General features: G+C 54.1%; 4 protein-coding genes across 16 annotated transcripts in view; 3 read left to right on the top strand and 1 right to left on the bottom strand.

Moving 5' to 3' along the window:
• ULK2 (unc-51 like autophagy activating kinase 2) overlaps nt 1-1,939 on the top strand; it is a 36,671-nt gene extending 34,732 nt beyond the window's left edge. The window contains exon 28 of the mRNA XM_053995649.1: nt 74-1,939. Coding sequence (XP_053851624.1) covers nt 74-141 — 68 coding nt within the window. The 3' untranslated portion in view covers nt 142-1,939. The remainder of the gene's footprint in view (nt 1-73) is intronic.
• A 4,098-nt stretch (nt 1,940-6,037) lies between these two features.
• LOC128817088 (aldehyde dehydrogenase family 3 member A2-like) lies at nt 6,038-19,373 on the top strand. Of its 4 annotated transcripts, none has more exons than XM_053995218.1 (11): nt 6,038-6,128; nt 14,492-14,665; nt 14,871-15,102; nt 15,199-15,284; nt 15,758-15,966; nt 16,118-16,235; nt 16,342-16,483; nt 16,627-16,793; nt 17,340-17,439; nt 18,121-18,356; nt 18,498-19,373. In XM_053995218.1, exons 2-11 carry the CDS (start codon nt 14,504-14,506, stop codon nt 18,513-18,515), a joined length of 1,470 nt encoding a protein of 489 aa, XP_053851193.1. In that variant the 5' UTR covers nt 6,038-6,128; nt 14,492-14,503; the 3' UTR covers nt 18,516-19,373. The 4 variants fall into 4 exon arrangements, with proteins under 4 accessions (XP_053851193.1, XP_053851194.1, XP_053851192.1 ...); XM_053995219.1 differs by lacking the exon at nt 6,038-6,128 and adding an exon at nt 6,249-6,314; XM_053995217.1 differs by lacking the exon at nt 6,038-6,128 and adding an exon at nt 6,536-6,625.
• ALDH3A2 (aldehyde dehydrogenase 3 family member A2) lies at nt 6,087-13,274 on the top strand. Of its 7 annotated transcripts, none has more exons than XM_053995209.1 (12): nt 6,087-6,128; nt 6,797-6,970; nt 7,325-7,556; nt 7,653-7,738; nt 8,611-8,819; nt 8,971-9,088; nt 9,186-9,327; nt 9,471-9,637; nt 9,762-9,861; nt 10,266-10,501; nt 11,445-11,568; nt 11,830-13,274. In XM_053995209.1, the coding sequence occupies exons 2-11, from the start codon at nt 6,809-6,811 to the stop codon at nt 11,523-11,525; spliced, it is 1,533 nt and encodes a 510-aa protein (XP_053851184.1). In that variant the 5' UTR covers nt 6,087-6,128; nt 6,797-6,808; the 3' UTR covers nt 11,526-11,568; nt 11,830-13,274. The 7 variants fall into 7 exon arrangements, with proteins under 7 accessions (XP_053851184.1, XP_053851185.1, XP_053851190.1 ...); XM_053995210.1 differs by lacking the exon at nt 6,087-6,128 and adding an exon at nt 6,269-6,314; XM_053995206.1 differs by lacking the exon at nt 6,087-6,128 and adding an exon at nt 6,564-6,625.
• A 76-nt stretch (nt 19,374-19,449) lies between the features above and the next one.
• LOC128817085 (multidrug and toxin extrusion protein 1-like) lies at nt 19,450-25,962 on the bottom strand. Of its 4 annotated transcripts, none has more exons than XM_053995203.1 (19): nt 25,769-25,962; nt 25,416-25,498; nt 24,949-25,113; nt 24,772-24,873; nt 24,533-24,601; nt 24,123-24,271; nt 23,984-24,026; nt 23,835-23,879; nt 23,394-23,491; nt 23,145-23,242; nt 22,512-22,625; nt 22,357-22,424; nt 21,996-22,104; nt 21,785-21,860; nt 21,637-21,706; nt 21,210-21,342; nt 20,820-20,914; nt 20,335-20,479; nt 19,450-20,002 (listed from the first exon to the last, which is right to left on the bottom strand). In XM_053995203.1, the coding sequence occupies exons 3-19, from the start codon at nt 25,105-25,107 to the stop codon at nt 19,791-19,793; spliced, it is 1,785 nt and encodes a 594-aa protein (XP_053851178.1). In that variant the 5' UTR covers nt 25,108-25,113; nt 25,416-25,498; nt 25,769-25,962; the 3' UTR covers nt 19,450-19,790. The 4 variants fall into 4 exon arrangements, with proteins under 4 accessions (XP_053851178.1, XP_053851175.1, XP_053851176.1 ...); XM_053995200.1 differs by having other exon boundaries at nt 24,949-25,150; XM_053995201.1 differs by lacking the exon at nt 25,416-25,498.
• Nucleotides 25,963-26,025: the final 63 nt, after the last annotated feature.

The raw sequence follows: 26,025 nt of genomic DNA on the forward strand, positions 1-26,025 counted from the left end.
AATGAAAATTGCATGGAATTAATTCATTGTAAAATAAGTCTGGTCATCGCCTGTGTTGTGCCTGTCTCTGCAGATAAATCCAGCATTGAGCGAAGGCTTTCTGCACTCTGCTACAGCACAGTGGCTGTGTATGAGCAGTAGGAATATCCTGAGGACCAGATGGTGTGAACATAAGGGACCACATCAGTGATACTGCACTTTTTTCACTACAGCTTCATTGTTGTCCTTGTTCTGCCCCATGTGGAAGATGATTCTTACATTTCTGTGGTGACTACCAAAGAAACAGCAGCATATTCAAAGAGGAGAAATTCCAAAAGTACACTTGCCTTACCAATCCAGCAGCTCCTTTTCCTTCCTAGCAACAGAATTTAAAAGAATCTCTCTTCACATTTCAAACTGATCCTTGTACGTGTGCTTTGAACTTGAATGATCAGGGTTTGTTGTTTTTCCCTCGTGAGGTTTTTAGAGAGCGGATCCTTCTGCATCAGGTACAAAAAAGACATTTCCCTCAGAAGATTCCCTCAAGAGTTTTTAAGCTGTTCAGTAAAATGTGGCTGAGTGAATTTGGGAAACCCTAACCATGTGCAAGTGCTGCTTGAAGCTTTTTGGGGCTCAGCTGCCTTGTCTGGAGCTCACCTGTTGTACACATGGCTCAGGTTGTCATATGAAGGGATGGCAAACACGCTCTTACCCCAGGGGAAAAGTGGGGGTGGAAGAAATTCTTTCCATCTGTGCAAAATCCCCAGGGGATTTTCAGCTGATGTGGATACTATTTGATGATCTTCTTCCAAAATATTTTGTTTTGCACTAATTTACTAAAGCAACTGTATATTCATTTTTGAAGAACTATATTAAAAAAAAAATCTAGAGAAAGAAGGCACAATGGACTTGGCTGAATTTCATTTCAGTGTACATAAAATTCTTTTCAGAATTTCAAATGTAGCTTCTAGAAGACTTTCAAACAAACTGTGTAAAAACTTGTATTCATGTGAACCTTTCCATTTTATACCTATTTGTCTAATACTTGAGTAACTACTGCTCTGGACTTTCTCAATAATAGCAATGTTGAGTTGCTGGTTGTTTGTTTTTTCTATAGATTTGGTTGCATCTTTTGTTGTGCATGCAATATGTGCATTAATGCCTGCAGTCTTTAGGGGTGTAGTGACAGTTCTCTGTAGTTTGTTTCTTGGGCAGTATTACAATAAATACTGTAAACTGAAAGGTTCTGCAAGGAACCATGCAAAAAAAAAAAAAAAAGATAAAATAAAAAACAAACCAGAAAATAATGTTGTGGTTTGAGATGCTGATAAAATGATGTAGAATCTCTACATATAGAGTGTGTGAAAAATCAGGATTATTTTGTGTGCATTTTGGGGGAGAGGTGGGAAGCTTCATTTAGCCTTATAGGCATTGTCATTTCAAGCATCCCATGAGATCATCAGGACAGCGATTTGCAAAGTATTTAGGCAGATCAGCTTCTCTGGAAATGGTTCCTATACTTTGTTTTGGGGACTTTTTTTGTTACTCAACTGCTTGAATACTTGAATAAACCATTCTCCAGGACAAAATCATTTTAATTCTCTTAAACACAGTGGTCTGAACTATTTGACAAAGTTGTACAGGGCTTACACATCAAAATATTGTTTCAGTGTTGGGATAACCATGTGTTTCCTTTACTTTGACAGAGTAATGTACTTTTTACCTTATTTATCTGTATGAAATTCCAACAGTTAATTTGAAAGTGTTTGTTTATATAATGTTTGTATTTTTAGGTCTTTAATACGGTGTTTCTACCTCTCCTTTGTAATTGCATGCATTATTCTTGGAACTAGGTAATAACTCACTGAACTGTTGCGTAATAGCCTTTTTATTATGGCCTGTATAAATGTATATTAAGGTAAAAATAAATACTGACACTAGAAGTGTTTCTATGGTACAACTGAGTTTCTGTGTCTCTGTGACCAGAGGTGTTAAATTTAGGAAAAATTCTCTACTTGCCTGGGTAAAGTTGTTGTTGAATGTTCCCCTCAGCAGCTGGCCCTGCCAGCAGGGCAGGATGGGGCAGCATCCTTGAGTTCATTATCTCTGGGTAGCTCAGGCACAAAGTGTCCCTGAGTTTGTTTTTCCCTGGCTTTAGGAAGACAATTTACCCTGAATCTTTTTTTTTTTTTCCCCTATTTTTTTTTAACTTGGATTGGAAGACAAAAATGCAAAGTAGGATCCTGGGTAACAGCTGTATGATCTTTCAACAAGGTGATTATTTGTTGCTTCTAGCAAAGGGGAGCTGTTTGGGCTGCCAGAACAGCAAATACAGAGCTAATTGACAAAAGCTGGCAGGAAGTTACAATTTCTATCCAAAGCTGACAAAAAATGGGCTTTGTTCACCTCAGAGCCTGTACCCTCTGCCCAGCTGAGGTATGCTGAGGTAGCTGCTGTGTGGATATTGTATTTTTGAGTTGTACTATCAAATTTTCTCCAATTTGTTATTAAAAACCCCTCCACTTGTGAGTGGCACGTAAAGAGGATAAGGAAGGAGTGAGCTGGGAATGCTAATGATATGTCTGAGCCCGAAATCTAGGAACAAAGCAACAGCCTTAATGCACAAGTCTAGGAGATAGGCTGCTTTTCTCAAGAACTCACTGGGTTTTGTTGGTTTTCTTTCTTTCCTTTCAGGATTCAAGCTCATTCTCCTTCCCCTCTTGCCAGCAAGGCTACAGCTGCACAAACAGGAGGAGAAGAAAAGGGCTATTCTTGCTGGCTGTTTTCAGGAGGAGGAGACCAATGTTCAGGGCCTGTCTTTCTGCATAAACTCATTCCACAAAGATCCTGAAGCTGTCCTCTGTCTTTGGCTCTCTGTGCTGAACAGCAGGTGCTTGTTTTTAATAAATACCTTTTTTCCCCCAACCTTTAAAAGATAGAACTTGAGAGATTTGCTGTGCTTTTCTAGCTCAGCTCTCCAGCATCTCCTTGAGTGTTGTGCACTTGCTCCATTCTGTCCATTTTACAAAATGTCAGCTGAGGAATCTAAAACACATTTTGATTCTGACATTTGCTGCTTTTCATAAGCAAGAAGTTGAACTTTCAACCCTTCCTCTGACACAGAGGAGGAAATCCTGTTAATGTAACTTGCAACTAAGATGCTACAAGTTATTCCAAGGAGCATTTTGAGGAGGGAGCTGTTCCTGGGACTGCCTGGGTTTTGCATAGTTCTTGCCGTTATCTTGTACAGCTACATCAAGTTATTGGCACATCTCCTCGGGGTTCAGAGTCAATAACTTGTGATTCACCCATGTCCCAGTGCTGTGCCCAGCTACAACAAAAAGGGAAACTTGCTTTTCATCTTCCTAGATGAAAAAGTGAAAGCTGGATTGTGCTGCTTCCAAAGCTTGTTGAGGCTTTGAAATTCAGATAAGCTGGCTTGTGACCTGACTTGTGTCCCACCCCATTTCTGATTCCTGCTTCCTCTTCTATTTTGGGGGGCTTTTTAATTTAAATTTTGATCCTTTGACTTTTTTGTCTTCTCTGAGCTCTGCTTGCCACTATCTTTTTTGACAGTCCAGGATGCCTTTTAAGTCTTTAAGCAAATCTCTTTTTATCCTGAACTTTCCCATCTGACCTGAGCCGTGGTCCTGGCCGTGGCTTTTCCCAGAGTGCGCGCACAGCTCCTCCTTTTTGCAGAGGAGTGGAGTCCATCAGGGTAACCCCTCTCCTGAGGTCTCCAAGTCAGCTGGAGCCCAGCTGCAGGAAGCCTTGGCACTGCTCCTTGGGACAAACACCTTTTCAATAGGCTTTTGTGCACAGGAGGCTCCCCCTCCTTGCTGCCTGAAAGCCAGCCGAGTGCCAGTGGGGCTGTTGAGTCTTGTTGCAGTCCTTGTGCCAATCATTCCCATTGTTTCTTTGTGTCCCTTTCACATTTTCCATGGCCTGAACTCTGGCCACAATGCAGCCCACAGACCAGGGCTGTGTGTGACACAGTATCTCCTTCTTGCGAATGTGAGCTCAGCCACAGCTTTCAAAACAAGTGATGCCATAAATGAACTGAGCTGCATTGATCCCTGTAGGTTCCCTAAAAACCTCTCCCTGTTGTTCATCTTCTGTACCCGCTTTTATGGTCGAGTGCTGCTTGGGTTTGGGATCTGGCTGAGTTATGTTACTTCCAGAAAACACTTGGAATTTGAGACTAGGCAGACATTTAAGCAGAGACTAAGGATTGTAACTGAAAACTGGAAGTTCTGTGACTGTGGTGTGTCAGCTAAAAGGACATTTATTGATCATCTGTGTTATTTGGTGGACTCTTGAAACCAAATACTGCACAGTTTATCTTCCAAACCAAAGTCTTCCTTCCCCAGGCTCTGCTGGGTGCTTTTGGAAGCAGGGTAAGGATGAGCACAAAGGGCTGCTCCCCAGGGCAGGAGCCTGTCTGATTGCTGTTAATTGACTCCAAGAGGGGAGTGAAGGCAAAAAGGAGCGAGGGTAGGGGGGAATTCTTGAGCTCAGCTTCTCAATAAAACACCTCTTGCTGCTGTAACTACAGATTTAGAGCCCCCCCTCCGCACTGCTCACCTCCCAGTTCCTCCGGAGTTCCATTGCTCTCCCATAAATAGCTCCCTTCATTGTTTCTTAGTGATTGAATTAAAATAGAAAACACTGCCAGCTCCCAAGGCGTGGGGAGCACGGGGTATTCCTCTGTCTCACTCGAGATCCCACACTTCCCTGGAATCCACATGTCTCACTCAGCTGAGACTCTGCAATGCTAAAAAAGCCCTCAGCCTTGTTCCCTGTCCCCAGCTGGCCAAAAGATGTCCCCAGCAAGGACCAAAGGGGACTCTCTCCCAGGATGCTGCACAGGTTTATCCCCACTGACCAGTGGGATAACTGGGAGCTGGGACATTTGCTTCCAGTGTGTGCTGCCAAGCAGCACTGTTGTGACATGAAAACCCTCTGGGCTGATGGGTGAGAATTTTACAAGCTCTGGAGAATCCATCCATCTCCCTGCTCGTGCTGCCAGCCTGGGTGGGTGCAGTGCAGCCCCATTTCCCCAGGCACAGTGTAATGCTCCATGCTGACAGCTCAGGCTTTTACTCTAATTGCAGTACCATTAATCCTTATCCAAAATCCCTTGGGCCTGCACAGAGCTCCAACCTGCTGTGCCTGCAAGGGTGCTGACAGGATAATGGGGAGCATTTCCATCAGGCAATGGTCCTGTGAGGCACATTCCTGCTTCTAACCATGTTTTCTTCAAGGCATACCCAGCTTTTCTCCTTACACCACCTGGAAGGGCCCTGTCAAGCTCAGCCTGTTTTTCCTTCTCATGTTGCCTCCTGCACACAAGTTTTAGCAGTTGCTTGTGTCATTCTTCTCCACAGCAGGGTGATTACTGCCAAAATTTGTGATAACAGCTTGTGAAATGTTCCTGCTGAGACATAGCCCAGGAGGGGTTAGTGAAGCCAACTGACCACAGAAGGCAAGCTTGGTTTTTGTGGGGGGAGCTGTGGTTCTGCACAATCTGAAGCCAAAAGGCACTCCCAGCTTCAGAGGGCCGTGTTGATGTGGGAAAATGGGATTAAACTTTGCAGGAGAAGGTGCCAGCCCTGTGTGGCAAGGAGGTGCAGCAGGCATGGATTTAGTGGGTACAGCTGCAGCCGAGGAGCCCTAGCAGTAAAGGCCCTGGGTAAATCGTGTCACGAGAGGCAGCGTGTAACAACCTGCATACAATTTTTAAATAATCACCGTGCTTTTCCTAGAACAAGTTGTGGCAGGTCTATTTTTAACCGGAATGTGCCCAGCCTTGCCCGAGCTCCTTTCTCCGCGTTTTTTCTGGCTCGCTTCCCACGCCACGACCGTATCAAGGTTAATTCGACCGTCCTGCCGGGCTCTTCCTGCCTCCCCCAAAACAGCACCTGCCCGGCTTCGCTCCCCCTCCGTGGCAGAGCAGGGCAGGGCCACCTGCAGGAGCCGCTGCCCCGTCCGTTCCCCGCTCCCTGCCCCGATAAGGCTCCGCAGGGACTCTGCCCTCCGCCCCGGCAGCGTTTCACAACCGGCCCGGCAGTGCCAGACCCGCGGAGCGCTGCGGCAGCCTGGCAGCGCTGCGAGCACGGCCAGGAGCACCCCCGAGCGCGGCGGTCAAGGTAGCGGCGGTACCGCGGGGACGCGTCCTTCACCCCGCTCCGCTTCTTGTCCTCCTCCTCCTCCTCCTCTCTGCCACCGGCACCACCGGGCAGGCAGGGAGGGGGAGCGGCGGCCCCGCGGCCTCGCCCGTTCCGCTTCCGTCATGTGAGCGGAAAGAGGAAGCGGCTGCGGCGGCGGCGACCCCGGTGGGCGGCGGGGCCGCGGGGGCGGAGGGTCCTGCCCGGGGCGGAGGGCACCGGCCGTGGGGAGAACCAGCGGCTGGCAGCCACCGTGCCGCAGCCGCTGCCACGGCTGTGGCCTCAGCGCCGGTGTCGCTCGGGGGTCCCCGCGGTTCCTCGGGGGGTACGGGGGGGGTCCCCATCCCGCCGTGTCCTCGCCGGGTGTCGCTCGGTACCGCGGTGCGCTCCGCCCCGCCGGGAGCAGCCCCGGCTTCCTCGGTGACATCCCCACGCTGCCACCAACGCTGCTTCTCAAACTTTTCTAACTCGGGAATTACGTAAGGCTTCAGAGAGATGCGGCGGAATTAGGGGCGGCGGGTTCGCTGCCTGGAGCTGGGGCGGGGAGTGCGGCTGAGGGGTGGGAGCGCGTCCGGTGCTTTCGGGGACAAGCCGGGCTGTGCGGCCGGGGAGGGCCCGCGGTGAGCTGGGGGTCGCCGGTGTCTCCTCAGTGCTGAGCAGCCATGGAGAAGATGCAGCAGATCGTGGGGCGGGCCAGGGCCGCCTTCCAGTCGGGCCGGAGCCGCCCGCTGGAGTTCAGGATTCAGCAGCTGAAGGCCCTGGAGAGGATGGTGCAGGAGAAGGAGAAGGAGATCCTGGCAGCCCTCAAGGCGGATCTGAACAAGGTCTGGGTGGGGGAGTTTCTCCCATCAGCTGTGCACAGACAGTGGTCGGCCCTGAAGGGAAGGTGGGAAGGCCAAGGGCTGCCTTTGCTGTGCTAGATGGCTTTTGCTCCCTTGGCCCTGGCTCCCACTATGGCCTGCGAAGGTCTGCTGCCACCATTTCTAAGAAGGAATTAGTCTAAGGCAGTCCTGGCTGTCAGGTTTTGGCTTCTGCCTCACACACCCAGACTGGCCATCTTTGACCAGGGATCCTTTGTCACTGCCAGTGGCAGACACTTTGAAGCAGCAGGGCTGTGATGGTGGCTGAGGGAGGTGGGTGCCTCTTCCATCCCTTCCCCAAACTCGCTGTTGTTTCAGTGTGGGCACAACGCCTATAGCCATGAAATTCTGGGCGTGCTGGGGGAGCTGGCCCTCACCATGGAGAAGCTGCCGTCCTGGGCAGCCCCTCAGCCCGTGAAGAAGAACCTGCTGACCATGAGGGACGAGGCCTACATCGGCTACGAGCCCCTGGGCGTGGTGCTGGTCATCGGGGCCTGGAACTACCCCTTTGTGCTGGTCATGCAGCCCCTGATCGGGGCCATCGCAGCAGGTGGGGCTCCAGCACGGCCCCGGCCTTGGTGGGCTGGTGGCTGGGTGTGGGGGAGAGGATTGAGGGCTCAGTGTCCGTGCTGTGTGTGCCCTGCAGGCAATGCCGTGGTGGTGAAGCCGTCGGAGGTCAGCGAGAACACGGCTCGGCTGGTGGCTGAGCTCCTCCCACAGTACCTGGACAAGGTGAGTGTGGCCCCGTGCCTGACATGACTGTCTGGATCTGTCCTGCTCCAAAGGGCTCCTGCAGGTTCGAGCCAAATCCATTGCCTGCTCCCTTCAAAGAAGCATAAGCAGGAGGCACAGGAAGGGTTGAGTTGCTGTTAGAGTCCAAAGGTACATTGACAAATTCTCCCTGTGTTTGTGTATGGGCTTACATAACGCTGCTGCAGTGTGACAGCCTTTTTGACACCCATGACCATATGGAGAGGTGTGTATGTACTTCTCACTGCAGGAGCTGCTCTTTTGGAGCTGTGCTGGGGATGCCCTTAGGTCAGCACAGGTTGTGTGGGATGCTGGCGGTGCATTCCTGAGAATTGGGCACTCTGTGTTCCATGGCAACATGTCCTGGGTTTTCATGTCCTGCTGAACTGCACTCGTCGGAGGAGGTGTTGTTCCTCCTCCTCTTGCCTGGCAGTTCTGTCATCCCTTGCACTGTGTCACGGAGATAAGCTGTTGCTGTCACTGCACAGGGCCCTATGGAGTTTCCTCCAGGGAGTTAGAGCCTTCTCTAGGTGGGAGGCCAGGAGCAGGGGAAGGAGGGAACCCTTGGGAGAGCCTGGCAGCCATATGTGTCTGATTCTCCCTATGTGGGAGCAGCTCCACAGCTAGACTGAACCCTGGTCTCAGCCTTCATTTGTTTTAGTTCATGTGGCACAGAATGGGAAATGAATCTTCATTTCAGGGGAAGGAGCAGAGCATATCTCTGATACCACTCTGTTTTGTCCTTATCATGAAGTAGGCCACAAATAAGTCTGCCCTCTGCCACAGGCAGAGCTGTTGCCTTGATGCAAGTGCTTTGAATCAAAGAAACACTCAGGCTCTTGTTTGCCCTGCAGGATCTGTATGCTGTGGTCACTGGAGGAGTTCCTGAGACAACCGAGCTGCTGACCCAGAGATTTGATCACATCCTCTACACTGGCAACACTGCAGTGGGCAAAATTGTGATGGCAGCAGCTGCCAAGCACCTGACCCCTGTCACCCTGGAGCTGGGGGGGAAGAGCCCCTGCTACATCGACAAGGACTGTGACCTGGCTGTCGCCTGCAGGTCAGGTTGTTGCACCCTTGATGGGCCCTCAGCAGCAGGGCAGGGGGAGATCTCTGGGCCAGCATCCCCAGCTCAGGTGCTGGCAGCTGGGCTGAGGGCTGGGGAAGGGACTGAGCATGGAGAAACCATGTCCCTTTCTCCCTTCTCACAGGCGGATAACGTGGGGCAAGTACATGAACTGTGGGCAAACCTGCATCGCCCCAGACTACATCCTGTGTGACCCATCCATCCAGAGCAAGGTGGTGGAGAACATCAAGGCGACTCTGAAGGTGGGGGAGGAGTCCCTCGTGCTGTGGAGATTGTCCCAGGTGTGATTCCTTGGAAGATGTTGCTGAGCACTTTTGTTTCTGCTGTTCCCTTTGTCAGGAATTCTATGGGGAGGACGTGAAGTCGTCTCCGGACTATGAAAGGATCATCAACCAGCGTCACTTCAGGAGGGTCAAGAGCCTGCTGGAAGGGCAGAAGATTGCTCATGGGGGAGAGACTGATGAGGCCTCCTGCTTCATAGGTGCTCCTGGCAGCTGCTGTGGAGGGGAGGTGTTAGTGGGTGCTTTGTGGGGTCTGTTTGTCTGTGCCTTACTTGACCAATGTCCTGTGATGGGCCAGGTCTGTGTCCTGCTCTTGCTGTTCTCATTTTCCCATTTGCTGCAGCACCAACCATCCTCACGGACGTTTCCCCGGAGTCCAAGGTGATGGAGGAGGAAATCTTTGGGCCAGTGCTGCCCATTGTGACTGTGAAGAGCGTGGAGGAAGCCATTGAGTTCATCAACCGTCGGGAGAAGCCCCTTGCCCTGTATGTGTTCTCCAACAACAAGCAGGTGGGTCAGGGCTGTGCCAGAGGAGATGAACGTTGTTGAAATGTAGCTCCCTTCCCAGTACCAGTTACATGGTCTGGTCTCTTCTTTGAACCTTTTTAATATTTTGGTTTGTGTATTTTTCTAGTTAATCAAGAGAGTCATCTCAGAAACCTCCAGCGGTGGTGTGACTGGAAATGATGTCATTATGCATTTCTTCCTCTCAACTTTGCCTTTTGGTGGTGTTGGTAAGTTACTGGAGGTCTTTAAGAGTTGGGACTTATTGCACAGTGTGTCCCAGGGAACAACAACTCATGGTTTGTGTCTTGGTATCCCTGTGTCTCCTACAGCTCAAGAGTCTTAGTGCAGCAGGTCTTGGTAGTAATTATAAGTTCTTGAAGTGCTTTAGGACAGGGGCCAGGAGAGAAAAACCTTTGGGTGTATTTTTGGAAAGACTGAAGCATTTAGTGCGGCCTGCTGGGAAAAGGTGCATTAAAACCATTAGCTGCAATCAGAAATGAGGTGAGGAGGAAGAGGGTTGGAGTACAGATGGACATTGCAGAGACTGAGAAGTGCTGCTCAGTTGTCCTCAAGTGGACAGAGTTTTGGCTGGCTGAGCCTGAGGAGTGAGCTGCCTGGCCGTGTCCCTCAGGTCACAGCGGGATGGGCGCCTACCACGGCAAGCACAGCTTCGAGACCTTCTCCCACCGCCGCGCCTGCCTGATCAAGGACCTGAAGATGGAGAGCGCCAACAAAATGCGGTACCCACCTGGCAGCCAGAAGAAGGTGGACTGGGCCAAGTTCTTCCTGCTGAAACGGTTTAACAAGGCCCGAATTGGGCTCTTTGTCCTGGCCCTGCTGGGGATTGTGGCAGCGGTGATGATTAAGGTGAGTTTTGGGTCTTTGCTGTCCATGGCAGTGCACGTGCAATTTATCTGATCTGTTCTTTGCAACTGCAGCCCTTTTGTGAAGCCTGGCCTTTTTTTCTGTCTTGAGATTTATGATATTTGTCCCACCTTAAATTCTTGCCTTCTCACTCTTGCAAGCTGTCTGTAGAATAGGAATATCCCCGGAGAGATCTCGCAGGCTGCTGTACTCCTTGTTGCTCTTTCCTGGTAGGTGATACCCGTGGGATGCTCCCTCCAGAGGCAGAGGTTGGTAGTTTTGGACTAGTTAGGCGTGGTTTCCATTCCAGGGCTTCCTTCAGCAGCGTTTGAGCTGCCTCACAGCCCAGAGAGCTGCAGTCTGTGCCGTGGCACCCTGGGGAGGGAAGCTGTGTCTCAAAGCCGGGGTCTGTGACCAGCTCTTGTTCCTCCTCGCCCATTGCAGCCCCTGTCTGACCTCAGCTCAGTTATTCCCATTTCCTCCCTTGTTTCCAGCTGGGTAGTGCAGAAGGGTGGGATGTCCTCTCCTCTCTGCAGGAGGCAGAGGCTTGCAGGAGGCTCAGGATTTCTCCTGAGGTGGAGGAGCAAGATCTAAATCTCTAAGCATGATCACTGTTGGTTGTCCATGTCTGACATACCAGACACTACATGTGCCTTCACTGACTGCTTCGTGGGGTTTAGTGAGCTTAAGGGAGCAGCTCCTGAGGGCACAGGAGGAGGCAGAGTGGATCAGAACTCTGCCCTTCAGTCTGTGTAGTTGCTGCTGCAAGGAGACACTCAGGAGCCCAGCATCCCAGGGGAAATAACCTGCCCACATAATCCAGGAAGAGATGTAAGAGCCAAGAACTGGCTCAGGCCTCGAGGCAGCAGCCAGGGAGGCAGGCCCTGTGTAGGGCAGTGAGAGGGGGGGAAACTCACAGCATCTTGAAATCATTTGGGTTTCTCAGAGCCACCAGTCTGTGCTGAAGAGAAAAGCCCTCTTGGTTGTGCTGGCTGTGCAGAGGCTGGGCTGGCCCAGTGGGTGGTAAGGAGGAGCAGGTTTCAGAGCACTGCTGTGGCTGTCACAGTGAGGTAGGAACCTTTTTCTTCTCCTCTGTGTAGACCTAGTTTGAGATTGGGAAAAGCTTTATAGATGAGTGAATGTGGGGCTGAGCCAGAGCACGATGTTTTCCCTGGCATCTGAGATAACCAGTGCATGCTGAGGGGCAGGAGAGCTGCACGTTGGGGAACCCCCTGACTGAAGGGGCTTTGCTTCAGGCTGTTCTAGAAGGGAATTGGTTTTGTCTCAGCAGATCCTTCACGGGATGTTGGTGTTGTGTTTTGCTTTCACAGGTGATTAACGGATGAAGAGAGGAGAAGGCACCATGTGCACGTCATACTCTGGGTGCTTGCTTTGTGTCTGTTTCCTTAAGCTGGGAAGTCATTGTTTTCTTTTGTTCTGGGTGATTTCAGTGAGCTGTCGAGCACACAGAGTAGCCTTAGAGAGGCACTAACCACGAGAAGGCTCAGATTCCTGTTTACTTAAAAGCCATGCTGGAACAGAGGGACCAGTGGGGACAAGCTCTCCGAAGGAGGACTGCAGAGCAAGAAATTCCAGTCCCTACCTCCACCCCATGCCATGCAGAGCTTCCAGGGACACAGAGTGTCCTGCACCAAACCACTCACCTTCCTTCAGTGACCAAATTTCAGCAATCCTTGAGCTGACAGTGTTTTCCCTGCAGTTTTTGGGATGGTCTGAACACCCACCCTCTTGGTGACAAGCCTGAGACAGGCTGTGCTGCCCGATGCATTTGGCCAAGCATGCTGGCTGTGAATAAACCCAGTGAGGTTCCCCTTGCCATTTAATTGAGGTGAAACATTCTCACATCTCTGCAATCCAGAATCATCCACAGCTGGTCAGAGGCTGCTTGCTGGGTTCTGTGTTTCATCAAGTGCCTTTAACAGTTATTTAGCAGTTAGAAAATTCCAAAGGTGATGCCTGCGCTGCCTGTATTGTGCTGATGAGTGTCTCAAGCTGGAGCAAAAGAACTTCCAGGCCCGTTCAGAGAAGTGGGAATGACAAATACCTTGTGGATTAGCCCAGCCCCACACAGCCACTTGCTTTTTCCCTGTGGGATGGGGAAGAGAATTGGAAGAAAGTGAGAAAACTTGTATGTTGAGATAAAAGTAGTTCAATAGGTGAAGTGAAGACTGGGCTTGCAGGCAGATCAAAGCAAATTAAGAAATTTGTTCATTAATTCCCTTCATCAGGCAGGTGTTCAGCCATCCCCAGGAGAGCAGGGCATCACCATACCTGGTGGTGACTTGGGAAGACAAAACACCATAACTCCCCATGTCACAAACCTAAAACAGCACTATCCTTCTACAAAGAAACTTAGTGTCTAACACAAAAATTAACTTCATCCCAGCCAAAGCCAGTACAAAGCTGTTTCTGGTCAGATTCCTCCAAGGGAAAACAATTACTGGAAGAGTAAGTGTGTGCTCCTTCGTGTTCGAGCTTCTCAGGACTCTGTAATCTTGCACTGGGGGATAATGTGGGGCTTGTTCTAGCTTGGGGGAAGGATGCTGAAGGAGTTGAAGGTGAAAGAGCCTTAGAACTATTAATGTTAAAGCAAATTGAAAAATTATTACTAAATGCAATTAATACAGAGTAGAAAATTACATTTACTGTGCAATAAGTGGGATTTCTTCATGTCTGGTGAAAATCCATGTGCTAAGCCCTTTTGATGATACATTTTGCAAGCCACTAAATAAACACTGAGAATTTAAATAATAAACTGAGTGTGGTAAGTCTTTGCAGTCTGCTGAGGAGTACTGCTCTGCTGGTCCCAGCTCTGGCCATGGCTTGGCTGAATGGCACACATGTGCTCTGAGGTGTCCCTGGCACCCTGAGAAGGGTCCCCCTGAGCTCTGTTGGGCACTGAAAACACTCCTGGAGCCAAGCAGGGAGTGGGGTGAGCCAGTAGAGGAGCTGGCCTGTTTCCCCCTCTCAAATCCATGCTGGATTACCTTTCACCTGCCTGGCTGGGGTTTTTTAGATCCTGAGCCTGAGCGTTGTGTCCCGACAGCAGCTGTGGCACCTGGGCCAGGCGTGGGCAAAGCCACGTGGTCTCTGCCATCCCACACTGGGGCTGAATCACTGCCCTGGCTGGGAGCAGCCACCCAGGGCTCCACAGCCAGGAGAGGGTTGGTAAAGGGCATTTCATACCCAGCAAGAGCCCTGGGCCAGGGCCAGCTCTCCTGTGGGAGGAGGGATCACCCCAGGCCATGGCAGGGGAAGGGCTTGTGCCTGCTTGCACTCACCACAGGAGGCTGGTGGAGAGAGAAGCTTCTCTGAAGGTAACCTGCTTTTTTCTTTCGTTTTTTTTAATGAGTCACTTGCTTTCTTGGGCTGTGTCACGCAGCTATAGCAGTGGGTTGGGAAGGGCAGGATTTAATCGTGGTAAGGGGATCTTGGTTGTCTTGGTTGGTTGGGCACGGATGCAGGATCAGATCTCTGGTGCTGACTAAAGAGTGAAATGCTGCTCCTGGGAAGCAGGGTGAAGTCTCTGCAGTGTTTTGTCATGTTTCTCTGAAGACATGTGAGGGCCTCAGGGTTATGGGGAAGATGGGTGCAGGCCAGCTTTGGGCATGCAACTCTGCTTCCAGCTGGCTGCCCACCCGGGCCACAGTCATCTCTGTGTTTTGGCTCCTTGGGAACATCCCCGTGAGCAGAGGGTGGAGTGGCTGGTGGATTTAAGGCTTGGAGAAAGCACCCTGGAAAACAGGATCAATCAGCAAACCCCAGATTGCTCTGAGAGGTGCCCTGTGCAGGTAGAAACAGGGCTTGGATGCCGTGAGCCCTGAGCACTCAGCTTGAGAGCGGGAACTCCTCTCCGAGAAGGACAGAATCTGCCAGGCTTGCTGGGGGTGGGACACCTCACGGTGGTGTTCCCAGGGCTGAGCAGCCCTCCTTGGCCCTGTGGTGAGCTGGGGGTCGCCGGTGTCTCCTCAGCGCTGAGCAGCCATGGAGAAGATGCAGCAGATCGTGGGGCGGGCCAGGGCCGCCTTCCAGTCGGGCCGGAGCCGCCCGCTGGAGTTCAGGATTCAGCAGCTGAAGGCCCTGGAGAGGATGGTGCAGGAGAAGGAGAAGGAGATCCTGGCAGCCCTCAAGGCGGATCTGAACAAGGTCTGTGTTCTCAGGGGGTCTCTCCCTTTTGCTGTGCAGGGACAGTGGGAAAGCAGGAAGGCCAAGGGCTGTCTCTGCAGTGACAAATGGTTTTTGTCGTGTCCCCCACCGTGGAACTGGATGGCTCTAACTCCTCAGGGTGCCACGGTGGCTGAGGGAGGTGGGTGCCTTTTCCATCCCTTCCCCAAACTCCCTGTTGTTACAGAGTGGGCCCAATGCCTACAGCCAAGAGGTCCTGGGTGTGCTGAGGGAGCTGGATCTGGCCATGGAGAAGCTGCCATCCTGGGCAGCCCCTCACCCTGTGAAAAGGGACCTGCTGACCATGAGGGACGAGGCCTACATCGGCTACGAGCCCCTGGGCGTGGTGCTGGTCATCGGGGCCTGGAACTACCCCTTTGTGCTGGTCATGCAGCCCCTGATCGGGGCCATCGCAGCAGGTGGGGCTCCAGCACGGCCCCGGCCTTGGTGGGCTGGTGGCTGGGTGTGGGGGAGAGGATTGAGGGCTCAGTGTCCGTGCCGTGTGTGCCCTGCAGGCAATGCCGTGGTGGTGAAGCCGTCGGAGGTCAGCGAGAACACGGCTCGGCTGGTGGCTGAGCTCCTCCCACAGTACCTGGACAAGGTGAGTGTGGCCCCGTGTTGGTCCCCTGGTTTCTTGTGGCAGCAGCTCTCTGGCCACAGAGAGCAGGCACAGACTTGCCCAGGCATTTTCCTGAGGAAGGCTGTGTGAGAAGATCAGAGAAAATAATGAGAAACAATTCTTATCTCCACTTGTTGCACCTGCTGTTGTCCACATGTGGAATGTGACATGGAGATTTGTTTACCAAAGGGTGATTTCTCAATTGGACACTGGATGATGTTTGGATTGATTGACCAATTAGGTCAAAGCTGTGTCAGGCTGGCTGGAAGGGTTATTGAGTTTCTTAATAAGTATAGTATAATATAGTATAAGATGATGTAATAAAAGAATTGATCAGCCTTCTGCAATCATGGAGTCAGTGCTAATTATTACGCGGCTGGGGGCCTGTGGCGATGGTTTTTCTGTGCCACAGTGATGCGCTGGCTTGGGGTGACCCTGACACCCCTGCCCTGCAGGATCTGTATGCTGTGGTCACTGGAGGAGTTCCTGAGACAACCGAGCTGCTGACCCAGAGATTTGATCACATCCTCTACACTGGCAACGCTGCAGTGGGCAAAATTGTGATGGCAGCAGCTGCCAAGCACCTGACCCCTGTCACCCTGGAGCTGGGGGGGAAGAGCCCCTGCTACATCGACAAGGACTGTGACCTGGCTGTCGCCTGCAGGTCAGGTTGTTGCACCCTTGATGGGCCCTCAGCAGCAGGGCAGGGGGAGATCTCTGGGCCAGCATCCCCAGCTCAGGTGCTGGCAGCTGGGCTGAGGGCTGGGGAAGGGACTGAGCATGGAGAAACCATGTCCCTTTCTCCCTTCTCACAGGCGGATAACGTGGGGCAAGTACATGAACTGTGGGCAAACCTGCATCGCCCCAGACTACATCCTGTGTGACCCATCCATCCAGAGCAAGGTGGTGGAGAACATCAAGGCGACTCTGAAGGTGGGGGAGGAGTCCCTCGTGCTGTGGAGATTGTCCCAGGTGTGGTTCCCTGGAACTGTTGGAAGATGTTGCTGAGCACTTTTGTTTCTGCTGTTCCCTTTGTCAGGAATTCTATGGGGAGGACGTGAAGTCGTCTCCGGACTATGGAAAGATCATCAACCAGCGTCACTTCAGGAGGATTCTGGGCTTGCTGGAAGGGCAGAGGATCGCTCTTGGGGGAGAGGCTGATGAGGCCTCCTGCTTCATAGGTGCTCCTGGCAGCTGCTGTGGAGGGGAGGTGTTAGTGGGTGCTTTGTGGGGTCTGTTTGTCTGTGCCTTACTTGACCAATGTCCTGTGATGGGCCAGGTCTGTGTCCTGCTCTTGCTGTTCTCATTTTCCCATTTGCTGCAGCACCAACCATCCTCACGGATGTTTCCCCGGAGTCCAAGGTGATGGAGGAGGAAATCTTTGGGCCAGTGCTGCCCATTGTGACTGTGAAGAGCGTGGAGGAAGCCATTGAGTTCATCAACCTTCGGGAGAAGCCCCTTGCCCTGTATGTGTTCTCCAACAACAAGCAGGTGGGTCAGGGCTGTGCTCCCTCCTGGAAGTGTCTCTGGATCCTGAACATGGCTGATCCCAGACACAGCTTTCTGCAGGGTCTGTGTCAGTTCCTTTTCCATGTGAATTGTAGCATTTGGGGGCCATGAGAGTCCCCAGAGCTGCTGGAGGCTCCCAGTCTCCAGCTGAAGGGCTCTAGGATTGTCCATCTCCTCCCACACAGCTGGGTGCTGCTTCTTGCCCTGTCTCCTGCCCCCGTTTCCTGGCTCTGTTGTGCCAGCTCAGGAATTCAGGTCAGGGCTTTGCCCTGGAACAACAGCCCCAGGCAGTTCCGGTGGGAGGGCTGAGGAGCACCTTGGGCTGACAGAAGCCTTTGCATTTTGCGGCTGTTCCAGCTGGGCACATCCTGTGCTTAAGTGGTGTAAAGTGGCCTCTCTCATGGAACAAGGCACAGCCTGTGCCCCCTGCAAAGGGGGATGGAAGCATCACCTTGAACCCTCCCTGCTCTGGTACACGGTGATGTGTCCCGTCCTGATTTGTTCTGTGCCCTCTCCCATGGTGGGTAGCTGATCAGACGGGTGATAGCAGAGACCTCCAGCGGTGGCATGACAGCCAACGATGTCATGATGCACTCCCAGCTTCCAGATCTGCCCTTCGGCGGTGTGGGTGAGTCCCTGCTCCAGCCCATGCACCTGCATTCAATCAGCAGCAGCCTCTGACCCCACCCAGGAGCTGTCTGCCCATTTGGCAGTTCAAGAACTTCCAGCTGCATTTCCCGTTAATGTGTTAATGTTTTGTGGGATGCGTTGCTTTGTAAAAAGGCTCATTAGTGTTTTGGTTGTCAGGCCTCCCAGTGAGAGAGGAAAACGCCCTGGCACACAAGTGAGCTCTGGTTCTCCTGTGCTGGGGTGTGGGATGAATTTGTCCATGTGCTGGTTGAGTTTCCAGAGCTGCTGTCAGGCTCCTGTGGCAGAGACCACCTGGCTATGGGTACAGGGCTGAGGTCTTGTTGCTTAATGTCCTCCTCATGTCCCACTCCTTGAAATCATAGGCCCAGCTCCTCCTGTCCCCCACCCCTGTGAGAATTCTGTGGGAAAAGCAAGGCTGGCCCTGGGAGGAGATAATTGGTGTCATTAACATTTTAAGGGTGGGTTCATACCAGCAGCAGTTCAAGGCAGTGAGCAGGTCCTCACTGATTTCTGCAAAATTAAAAAAGCTGCTCTTTACTCCTCTGCCCTGAGAAGCAGCATGACCAAACTTTCCCTGCGTTCTGGGGGCTGCCAAACTGAGTTTGAGAAACGCAGGCGTGCCTGTGCCTGGTGTGAGCTGCCTGGCTGTGTCCCTCAGGCCACAGCGGGATGGGCGCCTACCACGGCAGGTTCACCTTCGAGACCTTCTCCCACCGCTGCGCCTGCCTGATCAAGGACCTGAGGTGGGAGGTTGTGAACAAACTGAGGTACCCACCTGGCAGCATGGAGATGATGCATTTGGCCAAGCTCTTCCTGCTGAAGCAGTGTAACAGGAGCAGAGTGGGACACTTCATCTCGGCCCTGCTGGCGGCTGTGAAAGCCGTGGTGGCAAAGGTGAGCTTTGGGTCTCTGCTGTCCCTGTGGGTGTGTGCTCCCAGCTCTGTCCCCTGAGCCCCTCCTAACCCTTCATCACCCCGTTCCTTTGAGCTCTGCCCCCTCTCTGGAGGACTCATCCCTGTTCCTGTGCCTTTCCAGGTGTTGTGCCCCCAGTGAGAGGGGTGATGGGCAGCCAGCCCTTGGACCCTCTGCTCGCTCTCTGCAGTCCTACTGCTGAACTTTGCTGCAATTTCATTTTTTCCAAGGCAACCCACTGAAGGGGTAGAAGACAAAAAAAAAAAAAACACCTAAAACAGAGACACCCCAAGTTAAAGGCTCCAGCTCCTGCTGAAACAGGAATCTATCCAGACCTAGTCCGTGGATCATGCCTGAGCAGTGAGTGGCAGAGGGAAGGAAACAGCATCCACCCTGCTTTGTAAACAGTAGCTCCTCTAAAAACTCCTGGGAACGTGGGAGTGTTTGTCACAAGGGTATCTAAACAAAGCCAGTCGTTACTGAGCCTGTTATCTCTGTAACACCTCACCTGATCCCCAGAGGAAGCTGCTCATCACAGCCATAAGCCTGGGAAATGAGGGTCTCACTGCAGGGGACAGTCCAGGCTGGTTGTCCCCAGAGCAGAGGGGAAGGAGCCTCGAAGAACCTGCAGCATCTCATCCTTGAAGGGCATCATGACTGAATGGGTGATGCTCCTTGCAGGGAAACCACCTTTGGTCATCCAAGGTGTGCAAAAGCCACCTGAGCTGTGGCCATGCTGTCCCAAGGACTTGAGAAGTGCCAGGGACTGTTGTGCTGCTGTATTTGGGGCTACTGGGGCAAAGACAGGGGCACTGCTGCAACTGGAGTCCCAGGTCTCAGGCATCCTTGGCCAGAGTGGCAGAGCAGCCACAGCCACCTCCTCTGCACCTGAATTTCAGGGGTTTATTAGTTTATGGATAGTCTTTTACCTCCAAACTTGTAACTGAGAGCTGCCCTTGACTCTTGCTGAATAAAACCTTTATTTTGCTGCGAAGGCCACCTGGGGCACGGTAAGACCCATGTGTGGATGTTCCCTGTTCTGCCCTCAGCTTCCACCCCAAGGAGCCACTCCCACTCCAGCTGGGTTTATTCTTTATTGGGCATTTGCCATGGAGCAGCAGGGGGAGCTGGGCTGTGCTCAGCTCCAGTGGGTGTTGGCAGCGTGGGCTGGGGGGTCCCCCACACACTCAGTGTGTGTCAGGCAGCTCAGAACAGCGTTTTGGGCGCCAGAGCAGCCTCAGGGCCCGTTCCCAACCAAAATCTGCACAAACGCTGCTGACCACTGAGAGAGGCCCTTTGGCTCCTGCGGGACAGGCGTGCACTCAATCTTCCCGCTGGCTTGTCCGTGCTCGGTACGCCTGTCCCTCAGGAAAGGCTTTCACGCCAAAAACAAGTCCCCAGAGTCCTTGGTGCGACTCAGTCTGTGCTGGTGATCAGCTTCACGGTGATGCCGAGGGCCAGCGCAGCCACAGCTGCGGCCACGGCCAGCCCCCGCCGGAAGATCAGCTGCTTGGTGACCACGGGGGTGGCCGGAGGGGAGGTGGCCTCCCGCAGCTCCAGCTGGTACGTGGGTCCCTCCGTCTTGGTGATGCCCGTGAGCACGACATCGTTCTGCACTTCTAATCCCGCTGCAAGGAGAACGGGGCTTGAGGGGTTTGGGGGCCACTCAGGGGTTTCTCAGGAGGGTTTTGTCACAGGGCTGAAGGCACCTTAGGAGCAGTGGAGATCTCAACCAGGTCCTGCCCCCAGAGGTGGGACCAGATGAGGACTGCCCACAGGTTGTCCCTCTGCCAACCTCTGCCACCCTCCCGAGCCCACGTTTGCAATTAGTGCTCTCCCAGGAGCTGAGGGTGTCACCAGCATGACACTCTCGCCCATTTTGTGGGCTCGTTCCTGAACCTTTCAGGACCCTTCCTGCACCAAACCCTCCCCTGCACGCGGTGCCCGGCTCCTGCCGTACCGACAGACCCCAACACCGCCCTGGCGGGGAGGTAAGTGTGGGGCTGGGGGGCTGGTCCCACATCCAGGTCCTTGCAGGAGGCTTCGGGGCCCAGGCTCGGCAGCTCCGCTGGTGGCAGCTGGGTCACTCCTGCGCGCCGCTGAGCCTGGCGAGGGAACGTGCTGGGTTTAGAGGGGAACTCCCACCTGGCAAAGCTGTGCTGCCTCTCTCGGGGCCTCCCTGGAGCTGTTGAGGCACAAGGGGATGCTCAGGGCTGAGGTAGCCCGGGTCACCCCATCTGCTCTGAGCTTTGTGTCCCCAGATGAGGTGCAGGGGGAAACCTCGAGGCCACTGAGTGCTTGTGCAGGAGGAAGCTGAATAAAGGGATGTCATGGGAGAGCTGGGTTTTGCTCTGGAGCACTGGACATGAGATAGAGCCTGTCTCATCCCAGCAGGGCACTGAGGACCTTCCCAGTGCAGGGATGTGCTGTCAGTGCCCGGATTACCTCCTTGGCTGCCTTCTCCCAGTCCAGGCGGGAGATGTAGATGAGGAAGCAGGTGCAGAGGATGAAGATGCAGACGAGCATCGCGACCCACAGGCCTGCAGAGGGCACACGGCGTCAGCCAGAGCCGACCCAGCATCCCAGGACAGCAGGTCCCGAAAGGGAATGTCACCCATGTCAGTGGGGACACAGGGTGCTCACGGGTGCCTGCTTTGGGGTTACTTTTCCCCAGTAAAAGCTCCCAGCAGCTGCAGGAGCCATCCCAGCCCACCCCAGTGTGCGCAGGCAGGTCAGCGGGGGGACAGAAGCAGGCACAAGGGTTGTGGTGAGCCCCCAGTGGTGCTGCAGCTGCCCCTGGGGGGGTTTGGGGGCGCAGTGCCCAGGGGTCAGTACCTATGACGCCGATCTTGGCCACGAAGAGCAGCACAGCTGCCAGGGGCATTCCCACACCGTAGTAACTCACGGCGTTCATGATGGCACCAAATTTCTGCTTCCCGACGCCTCTGAGCACCCCGCTGCAGGCACCCTGCCAGGAGAGGGAGAGGGGCTGGGGCAGGGAGCATCACCTTGGCCCAGTTCAGGAGGTGACCCAGCTCCCTGCCTCTGCCCATTATTTCTGTGTCCCTGCCCGGTCCTGTGGGTCACCATCCTTTCATGTGCTCCATGTTTTCTAAGGGATGATCCCAGGAGTTCTGCAGGGTCCTGGTGTGGGCACTGGTGCTCAGCTGCAGCCTGAGGGACCCTCGACTGCCTGATCCATGATGCTGCTGCTGAGAACCAAGATTGCCCATGGAAAATAGCAGCATTCCCTAGGACTTACATTCATGGCTTCAAACAAGTGGAAGACAACGTAGATAGGCATGACCCACGCCACCAAGTCAATGATTTCCCTGGGGATGGAGGAAAGCCAAGGATCATTTCTGGGAACAGACCTCCACACACCGAGGCCAGGAGCTGGGGACACTCACTTCTCCTTGGTGAAGACGTATCCCAGCACGTTCCTTGTGGCAGCTAAAATGGACCCCACAATTACGGAGAACACCCCTGGAAACACAGCACAGAGCTGAGCCCAGCCTGGCTGGAGAGCAGGGGGAGAAGAGGCAGGCAGAGGACTGCAAACACTCCCTGCTCCATGGGAAGGAGGCCAGGAAGAGGCTTTCCAGGCTGTTGTGGGCTGACCTGTGCAGATCAGGCTGGTGCTGGAGGATCTCTTGGCCACCTCGATGTTGCCTGCGCCCAGCGCGTTGCCCACCTGCACACTGGCAGCTGTGCCCAGCCCCAGGGGGATCTGCAAGCACAGGGCTCACGTGTGTCTGACAATGGGGCTGTCACAGTCACGGGGGGACACCCACCCAGCAGAGAGCAGGATGGACTTCAGGATTGGATTTAAATCCATCCGTAAGGAGGGCTAGGCAGGAGCAGGGAGAGATTGGAGTGCAGAGAGGGAAGATGGGGGTTTGCTGGAGCAGATTTTTGCTGTGTGCCTGTCTCAGGACAGCCCCCATGGAGCCCTGGTGTGCAGTGGTAACCCAGCCCTTACCATGGAAGCCACAACAGACACCTCATAGATGATGGACTGGACGGAGAGCTCGACAACGCTCAGCAGGCCTGTGGGACAGGAGGGGTCAGTGCTGGCTGTGGATGCTGCTCTGGATCAAGCCTGGCCATGTCCTGGCAGCTCCCCTCTCCACTGACCTATCAAGAAGCTCCCGATCTCGTAGGTCCACCACTCGATGCACATCATGAGCATGCTGGGGATAGCCAGGGAGGTGAAGCTGTCCCACTCCAGCAGGCACTCGCTGGACCAGCCTGTTGAGAGGAGAAAGGACACCTGATGGATGACCAGACTGGCCATGTGGTACATTCTGCACAGCACCCGGGGCAGCTGGAGGTGCCATTCCTGTTCTCAGAGCCAGCACTCCGCAGGATCTCCATCAGCTCAGTGTCCACCTACAACCTCTGTGCTGCTGCGCCACGGGCCACAGAGCAGCACAACCCTCAGCCCATCCCTCCCAGAGCAGTGTCCAAAGACAACCTCCTGCTTATGTCTGTGCTCATCTGGCTTTGGGGCTGAACCTTCCAAAAGCTCAGCAGAAAGCTTCATTTCTGCAGAATTAACATTTAGTGCTGATCACACAGTTCTTCCAGTGCTGGTGCGTGACGAGTGCCACTGAAGCAGCACTGTGGCACCCAGGGCACCGCGGGCTGGGGTTAATATTTCACCATCAGGATGAGCAGAATTCCTCTTTATCAAGAACACCTGATAGAAGTTTTATGGACATTGCTGGGTAAAACAGGAAGCAGAGGGAGCAGGGGAGATGCCCTTACCTCCCCAGGTGTTCACGTGGAGTTTCCTGCCTATGATGTAGAGGAACAAGAAGATGGTTTGTGAATACTGAGCGATGGTGTTGGCCCAGGCAGAGCCCCTGCAGAGGAAGTGAGAAAGGTCATTGGCATCCTGGTTATGCCTCCCTCAGGGTGGAAAAAGACATCCTGCTCTGCCCCTGTGAGCTCAGTGTTCCCTTGCCATTGCCAGGTGCCCTGTTCTCCTCTCCAGGGGGCACAGGTGCTACTCACATGATGCCCAGGTGGAACACGTAGAGGAGGATGTAGTTTGCAGCCACGTTGACGAGGTTGCCGATGACCCCACTCAGCACCAGCGGCCACATGATCATCTGCAAAGAGGAGGAGATGAGGGGGTCTTCCCAAAGGTTTTGGGAGGGAGATGTGAAGGTCTCCCCAGTCCCACTCTCAGTGCCTTTCCCAGAAAAAAACCCCAAACTTCCAGTGACGTTGCCTCCTTGGAAAATGAGTGTGATGGAGGTAAATCCCCGATGTGGGGAAGTATGAAGGGAGGTGGAGGGATACTGCTGGCTGTGGAATGGGGTGATCTACAGGGTCACAGCTGTTTTGGGGCACCTGGGCTCCTTGTCACTGGGAACAGTGAGCATGGAAACCCTGGATGCACTGTGGAAGGGAGCCCTGAGCCAGGGTGGGTGTGAGGACTTTGGGACCCACCTGGTTCTGCAGGTATCTTGTCTCCAGGTTATACAGAAAAACCGCCTGCAAAGGAAATTTTGGATGAGATGAGCCCAGTGCTGAGCTGTAGGACGGGGACAGCCCGTCCCCATGTGCAGGTGGCATCCAGGGTGCCCACGGGCACTCACCGGGAGGGCAGGGAGAAATGCATTCACGTAGTGCTGGGTCAGCCTGGGGACACAGAGAGGGGTCAGGGAGAGGGGCATGGCCATGGCCACCCTCCTCTCAGCCCCTCCACACCAGGGAGGGATGAGGGGACCACCCAACCTGGAGACGTCGGGATCCTGCTGCATGAGCAGCATCAACTGCTCGACGTTGATGAGGATGGCGCAGCAAGGGAAGCAGCAGAGGAGGATGATGATGGTGGCCCGCTGCAGGATCACCCCCACGCGCAGCAGGTTCTTGCTGCCATAGGTCTGCAAGGTGAGAGGGCAGCACTGAAATCAGCTGGTGCTGGGGGAAAAGGGGCCCTGAAGAGCGTGGAGCAGCTCTGATCACCCTGAAAACCTCCTGGGAAGGATTTGGAGGACGAATCTCCTCATTAAGGGATTGTTACCTGGGGATAAGCTTCCCCAGCTCGCAGGAGCAGCCAGGGCTCCGTGTGGTGCCTGGGCATCGTCAGCTGATGCTGGAAACCCTCCCCGTGTCCTCAGGACAAGCCAGCATGTCCTACCCACCTGTGATATCAAGGTGTCACACGCTGAAGTCAAACCATAGCCTACAGAGATGGCAGTGACATTTATAACCTGGGAGTTAAAGAAGCAAGGAGTGAAGGTGACCATTTCAGACTTTCAGGCAGGGAGAGGGGATGAAAGGAAAAGTGGGAGTGTGAAATCTCCTCTGTCCTTTTCCCCTGCCATATCTCATCCCCGTGTCCGCAGGGAGGGAGCTGGTGCCCGGCCCCGGGAATGCTTACAGCGATGGCCAGCGTGACAGAGGCCAGCTCAACCTTGCCCAGGTGGCCACAGAATATGGAGCTGACAAGGTGGATCAGGAAGATCAGCAGCTGGATCAGGATCTAAGCACGGAGGAGAGCTGAAGGTTAGGGATGGAGGTGAGCAGGGGTGGTTGTGCTGGGGGGAGTCTCTCTTACCAGCGGCCCCGCCAGCACCAGCAGCTGCCTCACGTCCTCCCAGAAGTTCTCCGGAATCCAGCGGCGTTTCTTCTGGCAGCTCTCGGGTGTGAGGTTGCCCTGGCCAGCGGCCCTTCCCTCCCCGAAGCCATTCTCCTCGGGGAAGTTCTCCGGCTTCATGCTGCCCTGCCGGGGGAGTGGAACGAGCCCCTTCCTCCGCGCTCTGTTAAACCCCGCCGGGGCGAGCAAAGTGTAACCACGCTGGGGTGAACTTCAGCCGGGGCCGGCGGTCCGGCCGCATGCTCCCCGCGCCTGGGCTGGCCATGGCGAGCGTGGGCAGCGCCTCAGGGCAGGGCACGGAGCGGCGGAGCCCAGCGAGGGTCCTGGCACAGCAAAGGAGCCCGGACGCGCCGTGCAAGGCGCCTGCTGCCTGTCCTGAGCCAGGCAGGGGCTGAGCCATCCTAAATCCACCCTGCGAAGCCTCCTACCTCTCCTGCTTCACCACAGCTCCAGCGGGCAGGGGGCTGGAGGCTGCTCCTGCTCTCGCGGCGGCGGCGGAGGGCTGTGGGGTCTGTGTGCGGCGTGGCGGGGCTGTGTCTCGCTCACTCCCATCACAGTGGCCAAGACAAGCCGGCCCCTTGGCTCCTGCTGTCCCTGGCACAGCCCCGCCGTGTCGGGTTTCGCTGGCAGCGCTCCCCCAGGCCGAGCGCAGTGTCCTCGGCCCGGCGGGGAGGGGAGATGCTGCCAGTGCAGACCCCACCTGCACGCAGTGGGCTGGGATAACTCATGGGACAGAGTGAGACACCTCCCTGCTCTCCCCTCACTCCCATGCCAAACGTACCGGGATTCTGAGCGGGGCAGGACCTGCCATGTCCTCCCGCTGGTGTTGGGGGTGGCGGGCAGTTTCAAACTTGGTGTCACATTTTTTCATTCACAGGCCACCAGCACCAGGAGAGCTGTGGGGTGACAGGGAGGTGCCACACATCTGTATGAGGTATTGACTTGCCAGGGCCCAGCAGCTGACATGTCACAGTCACTGAGCTGCAGGTGAGAGCCTGGGACAGGCCCAGAGGGACTCGGTGCTGGGCTGTCTGCATT

Source organism: Vidua macroura, chromosome 20 (genome assembly GCF_024509145.1).
Source record: "Vidua macroura isolate BioBank_ID:100142 chromosome 20, ASM2450914v1, whole genome shotgun sequence".
Classification (NCBI taxonomy): domain Eukaryota; kingdom Metazoa; phylum Chordata; class Aves; order Passeriformes; family Viduidae; genus Vidua; species Vidua macroura.